Below are 15,786 nucleotides of genomic sequence, written 5' to 3'. Positions count from 1 at the left end.
AGCTGGCGACCCCACAGAAAACCCGTCGCGTTCCGAGGTTGGGAACCCTTGGTCTAAACAGTCATCTCGCTCGAAAGTTTAGCTTTGCCAAGAAAAGTGCTGTTAAAACATAGCACTTATTGTAACAATTACAACAATTCGATACAAACCTTCCTTAGATAGCAGCGGGAAGCGTCTTGCGTACATAGCCTAAGGAATAGACACGCTGGATCCAAACACATGTTTGTGAAAAATTGTTAAGGTTTAGGAATCAGGTTATAGAAAGTATTGAGAATACTAGACGTGTTGAAAATAAATCTTGGTGAATATCTTCACCTTGGAAGTGAATAGAGGTAATCCACACAAAATTCAAAAACGTTTTTATTTGACCAAACAATATTTGAAATACTTATTGGTTATAATTATTATTATGGTGAAGAAAAATAACTGATTTTTTTACAGGAACATGTATTTCCATCAAATTTGCTAAACAATCTAATACACAAATGACATCCGTGAAGCTCTATTCACTTCCAAGGCGACGATATCAGGAAAACATGTATAATAAATAGTAAAACGCATGCGTAGATTAGAAATGCTTTTTATTATCGCTCAAGTCCGACAATTCTAGGAATATATTCTGGAAGAATTGCCAAAGAAACCAAAATAACCACTAAATAAACTAACTATATATGGTATATAATTATATAAAAAAGTTTCACTAGTTATTTTCATTAAAACATTTTAGAATATAATAAATCATTGGTTACATTGTATAGCATTGTAAATTAATAATAATTATGAGATATCGTTATAAGCATAGAACACGAAAAATCTGAAAACCATCGTGAAAATCCACGAAACAAGCATGGCATGCATAAACAGCTACAAAAGAAGTTGTTTATTCTAATGAAGTATATATAATAAGCAATATTATTGAAGTTAACCCTCGAGCCATCACGTGGCCCTACATTGGTTGATGTGAAGCATCTAGTTCAGTTTTAGGCTGGGAATGCCCTAGGAAAAGATACCCAGGACTAAGGTTGCTACGCTCAAAGTGAGCTCTGACTGAGTTTAAAGAAGTTACTTTCTAATGCAAAGTTCCGGGGAGAGAAGAGCGCAAGGAAATTATTAAAATAAAAATAATTCTATTGTATATATAAAAAAATAATGAAGCTAATCATACGAACAGCAAAAATTACGTGTAGAGATCTTCACGCCCGCAGTAAGACGCCGCAAATTTTTTAAATGCAGGATAATTGGCCTTAGTAGCAACCAAGTCGGACGGCCCGATGGGCCCAACAGCTGGTTGGACCGACCTGAGCATCTCCCGTTCGGGAGCACATTCTAAGACATTCCCAGAGGATGTGGTTGGCATCCTGAATTACCCCTCCGCATGGACATGTAGGACGGCTTACAAGTCCAAGCTCAAAGAGCTTACCAGCGAACCCACCGTGTCCAATCACAAATTGATCGGTGTGATGGTCAGGAGTCGGATATTTGGTTATCTCCAATCGCCATTTAATGTCTGGAAAAAATTAAAATGTGTGCCGGCCCTTGGTTGATTCATTCCACCGTCGCTGCCAGGTCTTCTATGCCGCGTCAAGCGTCAATAGACGTATAGTCAGGTTACTTTTTCAGCAACATGCCGAGGAGGCGGGGCAAGGTGAAAGTCACCAACAACGGCCTCCTCACCTTTGAGGAGCTTCGTTGACGGACCGCTGACCTGTATGTGCAGGTCAAGTGGAAGAATGCGGCCAGGACCGGAAGCGCGTCCGTTGAAGTTGATCGGTAGGCCTTTGTGATTTCTAAGAGCGCACTACGTAGTCTATCAGTTTTATGGATACGCGAAATTCCATGTCCAAATGTCAAGGAAAACTATGACATATTTATTGCGAGAATTATATCAGAAGTCAACATAAATTACTTTTTTATTTTCTTCGCTTTAGTTGGCAAATTATTTAATATAAACTCAGGTTCGCGAATTCTCATACCCCGTTGGATACGGCTATCAGCTAATTCTGGAAGAAGGCAATCATTATAAAAACTTATCAAACGCGGTAGAACACGTGTCTCAAACTGTGGATCTGGCAAAAGTCGTATGATTTCGATTCCACTGTCGGCATATACAATTAAATCACAGTATTCCTTCTTCGCAATGTACAACTGTCCCTGTATTTGAAACCAATAATTATGTGATTCTTTTAAGTGAAGTACGGAGTTCACAATAGTTAAACATAATATATTGTTTTGTAATGCTGTCTCTAAAATTGGTTTGGAACCGATGGACGGAAGACATTTAACTTCAATCAACCCATTTTCCCCAATTAAACCGTCGGGGCTTGCTCCTAAAAATGGGAATTCCGTTCTTACAAAAAGACCACAAGGCATAACAGTGACTTTGTTTTTTGCTTCATATAAGGCAATAGCAGTGCGCTCATTCTTCCTGCCATACATTATATCCTTTGTCACAATATCACTTGGGAAAAGCATATTTTTAACAGTATTATGCCGTGGTGTCGTATTTCTCATTTTGAAAATATTCCCAAACTTAGATGCTGTCAAACGTTTATGCCTGGCATCAATCCACAAATAATTTTCACTTTGCCCTACTGTCGCCAACTGCAATTGCTTACAATCTGTATCGCAAGAAACCCCAGCCTGTAAAGATTCCATAATTTCTTTCATTTTCTCCTGTAAGTCCAACTGTGGAATATCTGAATCGGCAGCATGCGGGCCATATTCACAGTCAGCTTGGTTGCTTACAGGGACAGTTGGTTTTTTATACCTGGAAGTGAAATCTAAACGTCTCGCCTTAAGACGATTTTGACGATTTAGCCGACTAATAACAACACTTTTAATTATTTGACTAGGAGACATACCGGTTATATTTTTATGCATACCTAAAATATGTGCTGACCCCAGCGAATGAGCTAGTCCAGCACCATAACATCTACCCTATCTACCCCAAATCTATATCTGTGGGTTGCATTTTTATGTGGTGTAATGAAAAAAACTTAAATCTACTGAAAGGTCTTTTTTTTAAATATGTAAAATCTACTTTTTCACATTGTTTTCTTTGTTTTTATGTTCATATGTGTGAGAATTGAATTGGATGAACTCTTTCAATACAATTGTAGAATACAAATATTTTAGAAAATCATAAAAAAATAAATTATGGATAATAACAAATTCCACCTATCATTTATGGGTTGATTGGTAAATACACAATTGCAACTTGTGTTTACGTCATCGATAGACCTATATTGAATCTGAAGATGCCGAAAGGTGAAACCCAGATAGTTAGAACGATTTAAACCATGAAAAAGTACACTATTCTCAAGAATTTAGCTGTAAATAGATTATTTTACTTGAAACCATATATGTTTTGATGAATCGAACAAATACGATAATGTTTTATCATATTATAAATACCCAAAGTTGAAAAATCCCTGCTTCTCAAATCAATCATCCCTGTTGCAGATTCACCCCCATCCTCATGTAAGTTTGTTTCCTTATTTTTTTCAGTCATTCTGAGAAATCATAGGTTTATATTACTCTTATTAGTAGGTATTAAAGAAATCTGGGTAGTGTCTTATAAGTTTTTATACAATCTATATAAGTAAATTGTATTCAGTCTCTACTGAACTATCGGTCAAAACGTCGCGAAAATTGCTCTTCTCTTGCTAATCTTTTATGATTGTAATCTTCATATATAAATTTTATTTTTATTCACCTCAAAATGGGCGGAGGAGATAAAACATATTTAGAAAATTTAAAAACAATAATATGTGTTTGTTATGTGACCCAAAAAACTGGATGCCAAATGAGTGGTAAGTACAAATTATATTATAGTTTAAATGGACAGATTCTATCTTTACCGCGATAAAACTTACGTAACCTAACAGTTATGACCCATAAATTTATATCTGCTATGTACGAGGGTGGGTCAATAAGTCCTTAGAAAAGCCGACAGGTGGCGCGAATTGTACTGTAAGCGGTTTGTTTTCATGCAGCGGCACTACCGATTCAGTATGCTGCGAAGTTTCAATTAGATCGGTCGGGTTGTTGTGTGTTTCTCGTACATTTAAAAAAAAAATTTGCTTGTGGAAAATGGAAAAATGGAAAATGGAGAAAATTGAGTTTAGAGCTGTTATTAAACATTTTAATATAAAAGGGTTAACAGCAAAGGAAATAAAAAATGAGTTGGATTTAGTTCACGGCATATCTGCTCCTTCACTTGCAACTATTTATAACTGGTTAAATGAATTTAAACGTGGTCGTACATCAACAAAGGATGAACCACGCTCAGGACGTCCTGTAGAGGTGACTACACCAGAAATGATCAATAAAATCCACGATATGGTGTTAAGTGACCAAAGATTAAAGTTGAGTGAGATAATTGAGGTTACAGGGATCTCAAAAGGTAGCGTCATTTCTATTTTACATGACAAATTGGGCATGAAAAATATTTTTGCAAGATGGGTGCCGCGTTTGCTCACAGTCGACAATAAACGCAATAGGGTGGTGGCCTCTAAAGCCCTGTTGTCGCTCATGCAACGCAATCCGGATGAATTTTTTCGTCGCTTTGTGACTGTAGATGAAACATGGATACACCACTATACTCCCGAGACGAAAGAACAGTCAAAGCAGTGGATTGCGAAGGCAAACCATGTCCAAAGAAGGCGAAAACCGTAAAATCAGCTGGTAAGGTTATGGCTACTGTATTTTGGGATGCACGTGAAATTATTTTCGTTGACTATTTGGAAAAAGGAAAAACAATAACAGGGGATTATTATGCATCTTTATTGGACCAGCTAAAAAACAAAATTGAAGAAAAACGGCCTCATTTAAACAGGAAAAAAATCCTCTTTCATCAGGACAATGCCCGTGTTTACACATGATTACGATCAATGGCTAAAATTGAAGAATTGAAGTTCGAATTGGTCGACCACCCACCGTATTCGCCAGATTTAGCCCCCAGTGACTTTTTCCTTTTCCCAAACTTAAAAAAATGGCTAAGTGGACAACGTTTTTTTTCAAATGAAGAAGTCATCGATCGGACAAATGCTTATTTTGAGGACCTTCCGAAAACTTATTTTTCTGACGGTTTAAAAAAAATTGAGAAACGTCTAACCAAGTGTATTGAGCTCCAAGGAGATTATGTTGAGAAATAAAAAAAAAATACAAAAATAAAAAGTGTTTTAATGCTTTTTTCTAAGGAATTATTGACCCACCCTCGTAACATAAAATAATATATTTCAAAGAAATATTTTTTTATTTGTTTCGTAAACATATGTTGAGAACCTCTGCCACTAAGTTTGAATAGGTCATACGATACTATTATCAACTTCCCTATAAACACGTCAATAATTGTTTTCGGAATGACTCGGCACCATAAAAAAATGCCATGTGGTCCGGCCTATTCATAAATCACTCCCCAAAGTGTTGCTAACCAATACTACGATGTTGTGTTAGAGGCCTCAAGGTGCACGGTATGCATATATGCATCGGAGCATCAGTGTCGCGCTTGTTTTATTACGCGTGTATGTGTATCCTTGCTAAGCAGTGAACTAAACCAGCAAAATTTAAAAATACAAAAATATTATTATAAAAAGGCACGTGCTATTCTCACACACGTCAGTGTACCATCTAGCATTATTTTTACAAAACTATTTAGTAAAAATAATATTTTATTTTTTGTTAAATAATACGTTGATGTGTACACCACCATCTCTCATCGACATTTGAAAGCAAACTCAATTATAACCCAGTATTTTTTCAATAGAATGTAATGTATGACGTAGGACGCATATACGCGTCCACGGACAGTAACCTATGTTTTTCAAGGACTTAAATACGAGTCCGCGGACGTTAAGCTGTTAATATACTAATGAATAAATTCCAACATGCTAAAATTATTATTTAACAAATCGTCGTCTACATCTACGTAACATCTACGGTGACGAAATTATCTCTGGGGAAATAAAAAAATAATTATTTTTATCATGTACAAAAATGGAAAAAGTAGCAAGTACTTACTTAATGTATCTAATTGTGTCGTAAAAAGGTCATAATCGACTATATTTGACTATAAGTATATATTTCACTTTGAAGAAATAAAAGATAAAATAGCAAACAACATGCATAATGTCATTATTAAAAGAGTATTATTAAGATATTGAGTATTAATAGTTACTAATGATATAGAAGAAGAATAAAGGTTACTGTAATTTTATATTTATAATTATTATTATAAAATATATAAACATTAATTTTTAATTACTTAGTATTAAACGTCACATGAATTTCATTTACCCACCTAAATGTAAAAATAATACAATTGTTACTGAATCAGGATAGTATGTGATACTTACTATAATATTGAGAAGAACGTAATATGTATAATATAATGTAGTTTCTTATATTACTCGTAAGTCTGAAATTATTCAATTTATTGATAGCAGTATTAAAATTATCTTCATCTTACAATGAATGTCTTGATTGAAATTGATTATTTATGGGTACTAATAGAAATGTCACATTTTTTCGATTGTTCCTGCAAATCCTAAATTTGAATTCTGATACGTCAAATGAACTTGTTCTAGGCGGTTCGCGAAAGAAAACAAATGACAATCATTAGTCTATTAGTTTGACAGATAAAAAACAGTGACGTGGTTTTAGTTTATATTTTCATAGCAATTATTGAGGAAAGATGCATTTATTTCTTGTTAAAACTCATATTACGCCAATGTGCCTCTTACAGATTTGAATAGTTTTGTGGAATAGTAATTGTGATTTGTGAAATATCGATTATATAGAAAGTATCAAGCGACATTATAATTAATTTGCGGTAGATGGACGCAAGACGCGAAAATGTATGGTGACGGACGGATATAAACGCGATTTAAAAATAATATTATCTGTGATTGTGTCGAGTTTTATCAGATTGTGCCGGATTCAAATGGAAGTAGATTCGGGACTCTAAAAAATGAAATAGTTTAAAATCAACAAAATGGTATTTAAATAAAAAAAATTGGTGCGTTTTCCAAAATCTCTTACGATAATAATATATAGGAGATGCTTGGATAAGTCATTTCCGTATTTCCACAACTTAAACTTTGGGTTTTGCCTCCATCAGGAAATTTGCAGGTGTTTGCCTACTTAATTGCAGTCATTAAATTTATATGGATAAAAATGGCCTTTGGGACCAAATTCAATTTCGAATTATGAAATAACGAATATTTCAATTTATAACGAATTTTTGCATGAAAAATGACTCTTGTGGGACGAAAAATTCAAAAAACGGCGAAATTCGATATATCGTTTTTCAAATTATCGAGGTTCTACTGTATTTACATTTAAAAAAATATGTTTTTGTAATGTATTGATTTCAGTAACGGTTCCTCTGATGCCAAAGAGACTGGGGATGCTAATGTGTTGAGCCCTAACGAAAAGAAATGTATTCACAATGTATTATCTGGGCTGTCTAATTTTCACCGGTAAGTGTTTATGATTATACTGCAATTTCTTTATTGTCTTACTTATTTTATGAAAAATTTATGTATATGAATTCAATTTTACGGTTGTAAATTCACATGATTGATGATCCAACAACACAGTAGTCTGGAAGAATATGTGATTATTGCAAAATTATAAAAGGGACATGCGACATAGAGGCTACTTACCGAATTTTAATCATGTAAAACTTTTTTCTCACGTTTTGCTGATATTTTTTTAAAATTCACATTTTAAACATTTCTGTTGCACATATTGTACTTGTTGACCTACATCCACAAGCAGTTTTCGCCACTGATCTTTCCTCCGTATCTATAATGAATAAGTGTTATCATATAATATTACTCGAAATGGCTTTTATGAGCCCTATGCACAATCGTCTGTCATAATTACAACAAAATTACAACAAAACACTATGCAGAAAGCCTTTCATAGTTATGATCGAGTTGTCTGTGGTCCACCAAATCTGCAATAGCTTCGTTCTGTTTTTCTATTGAAAATATTACCATATATAAAAATTCTCTTTTTCATAATTTAGGTAAATTATTTTGTAATTGTTAAACGATGACAAAAATATGAAAAATATACAAAATAAATTCAATAACTATAAATACACAATTAATATTTAATAAAAATGATTAAATGTCTCCGCAATTAGTGAATAATATAAGTTATTTTTTGACCATGTTTTTCCCGATACGGTAACACTTGCCGTTGAAATGTCAGATTTTGTCATTTACAATTATTACAAATATATGCCATGATGTGAATAATTATTTAGAGTGATTAAAACTAATATTACCATGTTGGTGTGTAGGTAACTAAGTACTTATATATTTCAACTACCTATCTATTGGTTTAATATTACATAAATATCTAAATCTGAATAAGAAAAGTTAATTCATAATTCATTGACACTGACATTTCAATTCGATAATCGGTTTTACTAAATTAAGACATGTACAGAATCAAGAAAATAAAGGAAAATGTGTCGTATTAAATGTCACGGATATTTAATAGTTGTTCAATACCCATATTGAGATCAATTGTTAAATGAATTTGAGTGTATTGGCCGTTTTAAAGCCACGTCAATTTATTTTGACAGCAGCTGTCAGTGGTAAATGGCAATACGGAAGGGGGGCAAGGGGGCGAGTTCATAACAAAAGTAGTCAATGGTTAAGGATTCCTTATCTCTATAATCTATAGTTAACAGATGGATTTCGGCTACTTACAATTTTTACTGTTATTTTATGGTAAGTACGAATTGAGCATCGCGCTCTATGACTTCTTCAAGGTAGGGAGTTGAGAGAGCTCACTTTATACTTACGAGCCCTTTTTTCCTTTATTAGCTCACAAAAAGAAAAAAAACATGGCTTTGCACCGATGAATGAGGGAAGACAGAAGTCTACTGATAATGGAATCATGCCGGAACCTGTATAACCGGACATTTGTATAACAAAAAATAATGAATACCATCTTATTAACATTGTTTTGTTTCGTTAAACACCCATATTATGAATAACATACTTGACTTGGTTAGGTTAGGTTAGGTTAGGTTAGGTTATAATTTGGGTTCATGGAAATTTTGTACATGAGCATCTGGCCGTGGCTGTACACCGAATGCCTCTCTACCATAAGTTTAACAATCCAATTGCCATACTTCTTTTCTTACGTGTTCCATTATAATTGAGTGAATGATTTTGATTATTGTCCAATGTATTATCTATTTACTATTGATTCCATAATTTCTGCTTCATTTTATTCAATCATGACTACTTTATTTATCCTAAACTTCGCTTTCGAAGATGAAACTAACCTGCAACGCCACAAATTTTGTAAAAGCGATGACACATTCGAATCAAACAAGAGTTTTGTTAGAGTTTAGTAAAGACACATTAGCGCATCTATTCTATACACAAGACTGCTATCAGCAGCTATCGAGGGTAGTTTTTCATGTTTCTATCAAATTATTATAATTGTTACAATAAATTAGCCGTCTAAACCAGTGGTCCCCAACCGGTGGTCCGTGAAGAGAATTTTGGTTGTCCGCATTTTTTTCCACATAAATTTTTAATATCTCAATTCATGAGGTTGTGTTAAAATCACCTTATGCAGAATAAATAGGTAAGTATATTATCATGATATGCTATTGCTTTTTATTTTTTCCATGTTAAGTAATAGTAATCATGTACTTCTCAAGAGATTTCCTATATTATATTGTAATGATTATAATATTCAATTTATTCAATAACATTTATTCAGCATTCGGATTACCCAACCACAATGTTATAATGTAAATCAATAAATTTAAGAAATAATAAGTAGGTAATAATGGTTCATGTGTCGTCGCCACTATGTTACTACTAGCGGTATCTAGTGACAAAATGCGAAGATTGACACCGTCTTATCGTTTTTGTTTGACATAAACAGTCCCATAGACATCAAACTTGTCAAAAAGTGACCATAGAGAAAAATATTCATCTGTTTTTGTATAAGTAATACTCGATTAATCCAAATATATGAGCATATCCAAACGCCGTGATTTGAATGGATCATAATTGAACACGGTGGACGGCACCCGATTATACAGACCAGAACACAACTCAATGAACGCTTTGATCCTTTGTACATGGTTATAAACGGATATGGTGTAAGGTCAAGAAAATAAACCGCATTTGACAGCCTATTTTGGTGAATGACCCATTAAATTTCGATTAACTCTGAACTAACTAAACGTATCTCACTTTGTGTTAGACCTGAGATGATGATGTTTTGAACACATAGTACATTTTAAATCATTTCCTCTACTGAGGTGAGTTTTTGTAATGACTGCACTTAGTTTCCGCTCATTTTAACGCTTGCAATTTGGCAATGGAGTTTTATGGTCATGAGAACTTATACAAAGGCTCGGTAAATCATATACTGAGCTTCAAGAACAGATGTTTGCGGGGATACTGCTTGTGAGATAATATAAATTTAGGAGTAAGTATCCATGTGCTAGGTAATACTTAGGAAAATTACAACCTGGCCTGCCTATTCTTCAAAGTAACTGGATTCCGGCATTCTGGAAGATTGAAATGGAAGATGAAGTAAGAATGCTGTCATTGGCAAATGTGGATATTATGCTTGGATATCTGGATTTTATCTTTCTTGCTTGAGGGGAAGAGAATTCACAATTTTGAACATTCTGATGCAAAAAACTGGTGTGGTTATTATTATACATTTTGTTCACTGAGAGTCCATCATATAATTTATAATAAATTTTCCCTACTGGATATTAATTTACAGTGTGTACAAGTTATCAAAAACTCATGCCAATAGTGATTTCAGATCTCGTCAGGACAGCAACTCTAAGTTGAAGAAACATACAAATGATGAGACACGGCAACATAACTCAAAGTCAACTGCTCCTAACAACTGCCGACAGAGTCCTGGCAATTCCGGCAAGGATAATTCTGGACAGCAGTACAATAACAAATTTAACAATCGGAATAAGTGAGTTCAATTATTTTTTGCTTTTGCGAGTAAAATCAGTCTACTTCGACGATATCTTGCAGTTTCTCACTTGAAATGCATGTTGTATAGAACAGTGCTTCTCAAATTTTTTCATACGACGGCCCCTTAAATCAGAAAAAATAAATCCAAGGCTCCCCTCCCCAAAAATTTAGTCTTTAGTGACCAACAGTACTTTATTTAACATTTAATTATTATTATTGGTACATTTCTATTAAAAATAATAGAATATATTTTCATTTACTTGCTTGTAAAGCAAAAATGAAAAAAAATTAACTTCAAATTTATTACAGCCACCTACAGCCTACAAAACAATTGAATGATAATTGCATATTTTTACATAATACATCAATATTCACATCACCTGTGTTTATTTTTTATTACCAGTAATGATGAAAATGCTGTTTCGCATAGGTTGGTATGTTTTCGCATAATGAGTTATGATTAACAATACTGCTTTTGCTATTGACGGATATTTTTGCTGTCACCTTATCCAAAATTATGTAAGACCTTATTCATTAAATTCGACTTAAAGGGAATTATCTGATCTTAACCTTTACGCCGCGCAATGGTCGCCCTAGTGTATATCATTTGTCGGTGGTGTGATTTTTACGAATCATAAATCTTACTAAAACTCTTAAGAATGGTCATTAATCCATTCCAGATAGAATTAATTTTTCATGATAACGGCAAATTAATATAACTCATGTATTATTCATTCAATTCAAATAATTTTTTTAAATATTTATAGGTTTTGAATTTTTTTATTAAGTATTTACATTTTAAGTAAACTTTGTGTATAAGTGGAATGAAAAAAATATGTCAAATATAGTTTTTTGGGTTTTTTTAGCCTTTTTTATACAAAATGACATAGATAACAAGTCCATGATAGAAGTAAATAATAAAAGGAAGATATACTAAAACTGGAGCTAAATATAATACTCTTCAAGATATTTAGAAGATGGAGGGCCATTTTATGTTTTTTACTGTCTCAAACACCTCATACCTAGCGAACTGATCATTATTTTGACAAATTTAAATATAAATAGATTTTATAAATCAAATATTTCTAAAAAAATATATTGGACTGTATATAACTAACATCATAAAATGATAGCTACATATAGGTAAGTAATTTCAACTGTAAAAAAAATCAAATTTTCATCATGTCCTGCATCCTGTAACACCGGCGCCAATAGGGCGCGGCGCGATGGGTTAAAAATCCTAGAAATGCTCCAACCAATAAATATACATTCCTAATAATTTTACGACATGTAAAAATAAACAAATACCTCTTAAATGAAGTGATAGAGCTTGAACAAACATGTCCCATAGTAATAAATCATCCGTAGGTACATACCGGGCGGCCATTGTCGTACTTCAAGTTATATGGACACTTGCGCCGATGGCAGGTTTATTAGGGCACTATAGTGGGAACCCCACTTCAAACACAACACATTATTTACAGAGCACATAAATATTACCAAATCACTTTATTTATTATTGAGGGATTATTTCAAACACTAAACATAAAATTTTATCAGTTAAACAAGAATTTAAAATTTAATAGTTTCATGGTAATCTTAAAAACGGCTGAGGGCATAATGCAACATCACATTCTCGACACATATTTGTCATTTTTCTTTTTTTATCTTTAATGGTAGAACTTTTTTCGACACATTTCGTACATTTAATGATGTTGAAGGTTTTGAGGCACTACCATATTTTTCTATTGGTTGACGAATTACTTTAATTTGAAAATCGGCCAAAGAAGTTTTTTTACCGGTTATGACTGTGTAAAGAATACTAGCATTTAATAAAAACAAATCGATGATGTGGAAACCAACTTTTTTGTACCACTTTTTTCGCGTTTTTCGCATGCACGACAGACTACTCAACATCATGTCAACTTTATCAAGAGCCCATGTTTTTGTTGTAATTGTAATTGTAATTGAGTCGTCATGCATGGTACTTATCATGTGTACCTCCCTTTTGTCATGCCATTTCAACATGAGCAAAGGGTGTTGGTTTAAAGATTTCATTTCACCCTTTTTTAATTTTTCAATTTTCGTCATTTGCCTCCGATTGCTGCGAACTGTCCCACACGCATTTGTTTTTCGTCTGAACAAATGTTCAAATAATTCTGGGCTGCTGTACCAATTGTCGCAATATAGTTTATGGCCTTTACCAAAATAGTCCGTTATCAATGTGGTTACAACAGCCCCAGACACACCCAACTTTTCACTATCCGTTCCGTCACCACAATAAATTATAAAATCTAAAATATATCCAGTTTCAACATCACAAATAACTTAATCCCACACGTATGCCTTTTTGAAGATATAAACTGCTTAAATATAAGTCATCCTTTAAATACTAAAATGCTTTCATCTATACCGAGGTTTTCGTTGGGCAACATTGAGTCTGAATAAATTTATGCAGTCTAGAAGTGTTCTAATTTTGTATAGTCTATCACCGGCAGGGGGTTCACTGTCAGAGTAGTGAAGCATTTGCAAAATTAGTTCATAACGATCTCTGACCATCGTTTGGCTAAAAAAATTTGAATTTAATCCTTCCCACGCGGTTGGTACACCTGTTGTACACTAATTAATTGGCCATTCGACATAATTAGCATGTTAGTTAAATGCTGTAATTAAATAGTAATTAAATGCTCCGCAGTCAACAAGTTAACAGAGGGTCGGTGCTCCAGTGTTCCTCTATTGTAAGACGGCGGTTTCTAGTCATCAACAGGGTAACAGCGTAAAATACGTACAGTTCACTTATGGAAGTATCATACCAGTTATGAATTCGCGCGTTAGGGGTGTGAACTTGTGTGTTGGTCAGATGGTCATGATAGCCGTTGGTATAGTTCACTATTTTACCCATTATGTTTTCATTTAAAAAGTGTGTAAAAAACTCTCAGTTGAATTCTCATTCAAACTTATACTAGGATTAACACCAGAGTTTAAAGTTTCAAAGTCATACACAATTGGCACAAATGGTCCCGCGGTCCATGGTTGACGTGGAGCCTCTGGTGCTTCATGTCTAGAGGTGGAAGCCTCTCCCACATGGTCAACATCAGTAGAATATTGTAAGAAGGGTTAAAATCTAATTTTTAAATAAATGTAATGAAATAAAAAACGTAGAAAAAGTTTGATTTACAAAGAAATGATCATAGATTAAGACAATGAAAATTTCACCTTTCTACGATTCTTAGTTTGGCTAAAAAACTTATTTAAACAAAAAAAAAGTTTGTGAAAAATTGACTTCTTGTTGATACGTTTTTGTGTTAATTAGGGGACGTATTATGTGTTCACTTTTGAGTTTATTGACAAAGGCTTCTGATTCGATGTTAAAAAAATTGATAAATTAATTTTAACGATGGCTGTATTGAAAGTGGTTAAATCATTTTTAATCATGATTTCATATAGATTCGCCAGTGATGATCTCCAAGCCAAGAAAGAGAACAACGATCAACATAATTCTTCTGTTGAAAAAAAACCAAGACACAGTCTCCCCAAGAATTTCCCCATCAAGAATACCAACAAGATTTCACTTCTCGGCAATAATCCAGGAGTGCCCAATGGTCAAGCTCAATTTGTCCCTGAGAATCCAGAAAATATGTAAGTTTCACTACTTTTTCATAAATTTTACAGCAGATTGGTGGATCACCAAATTGTAAATATTGCACAATATCGCTCTATCGATGCAAGATTGGAATGGCAAGCACACCGTCGACCTGACGCGAGTTATCAACTAACAAAACCACGCTTTTTTATAACAAGATAAGATACTTTTATATGAAGATATTAGGGGCAATACAAGTAGTACATTGTTGTTGATTTTGTACCTCACTACAGTAAAATCTCGTTAATAAGAAAACGGATAATTCAATATTTTCACGAATAAAAAGTCCCTTGAACATTATTTTCATGTAAAACCATACCTTTAATTCGAATTTCGTAATTCGAAATTATTTCAGTTTCCTGGCATATAAAAATATTCAATAAATCCTAATAAAGTACACTATTTCATGCGCCAATCATTGAAAATTATTGTAACATACTTTTTTTAAAACATTACAAATTACTTATTTTAAGAAGGTAATAAAAATAATTCTCACATTTTATGACCCATTAACACCGGAACCGGAAATTTGGTAGGCACATCTATAATCGTAAACGATATTAATGAAAATCAAAATTTTTTATATTTTCCCCCCATACATTTCAAAATTCGATTTTCGGTCCCGCGGAATTCAAATTAACGAGGTTTTACTGTATAAGCATTTTTTATTATTAAAAATTTAATATCCTCACCTACCCCACCCAATAAAGGAAATATAAAATGTGAAATCCTGGACGGTATTTACAATAAACTAAACTGACTTGTCGAAAAAACGAATAGCGACTGCACATGTGCATGGATTTTTCACTACTTTTTATTACTCCCATCTGGCCCTACCAATGTGAAAACCCCCACTAGGCCGATCTGGGCTGATTCCATCGGCCGGTAGTTTGCAACCAAATTTCCGACTTGTTCTATTTCTTTTTTTGGTCATATTTTGTCTGGTGTAGACATAAAACTATATTTGCTCTGTATTACATATTATTTATTTTAGTGTTGCACTTGCTTATAATTTGTTTCATAACACCCATAACTCACTAGGTCATAATAGCCCTGGGTCATAAAAAAATATTTAAAACATATTTATGACCAATTTTAAGTTCTTATAATTCTTTTTATAATTTTACATTTTTGCATGATTTTGGAGTT

At 33.4% G+C, this 15,786-nt stretch overlaps 2 protein-coding genes across 4 annotated transcripts in view; one reads left to right on the top strand and one right to left on the bottom strand.

Annotated features, from left to right (window-relative positions):
• LOC147066978 (uncharacterized) overlaps window positions 1-15,786 on the top strand; it is an 81,530-nt gene that overhangs the window by 24,131 nt on the left and 41,613 nt on the right. For all 3 annotated transcript variants that reach the window (XM_085954573.1, XM_085954572.1, XM_085954571.1), the window contains exons 4-6: window positions 7,377-7,481; window positions 10,828-10,992; window positions 14,442-14,633. In XM_085954573.1, the coding sequence (XP_085810699.1) occupies window positions 7,377-7,481; window positions 10,828-10,992; window positions 14,442-14,633 (462 nt within the window). The remainder of the gene's footprint in view (window positions 1-7,376; window positions 7,482-10,827; window positions 10,993-14,441; window positions 14,634-15,786) is intronic.
• The window catches only part of LOC147066979 (uncharacterized), a 56,061-nt gene that overhangs the window by 37,120 nt on the left and 3,155 nt on the right, over window positions 1-15,786 (bottom strand). The window lies entirely within an intron of this gene.

The sequence above is a fragment of the Rhyacophila brunnea genome, unplaced genomic scaffold, assembly GCF_057557595.1.
Source record: "Rhyacophila brunnea isolate RB1 unplaced genomic scaffold, BYU_Rbru_1.0 scaffold_4, whole genome shotgun sequence".
In the NCBI taxonomy this organism is placed as follows: Eukaryota; Metazoa; Arthropoda; class Insecta; order Trichoptera; family Rhyacophilidae; genus Rhyacophila; species Rhyacophila brunnea.
This window is presented reverse-complemented; position numbering and strand designations above follow the sequence as displayed.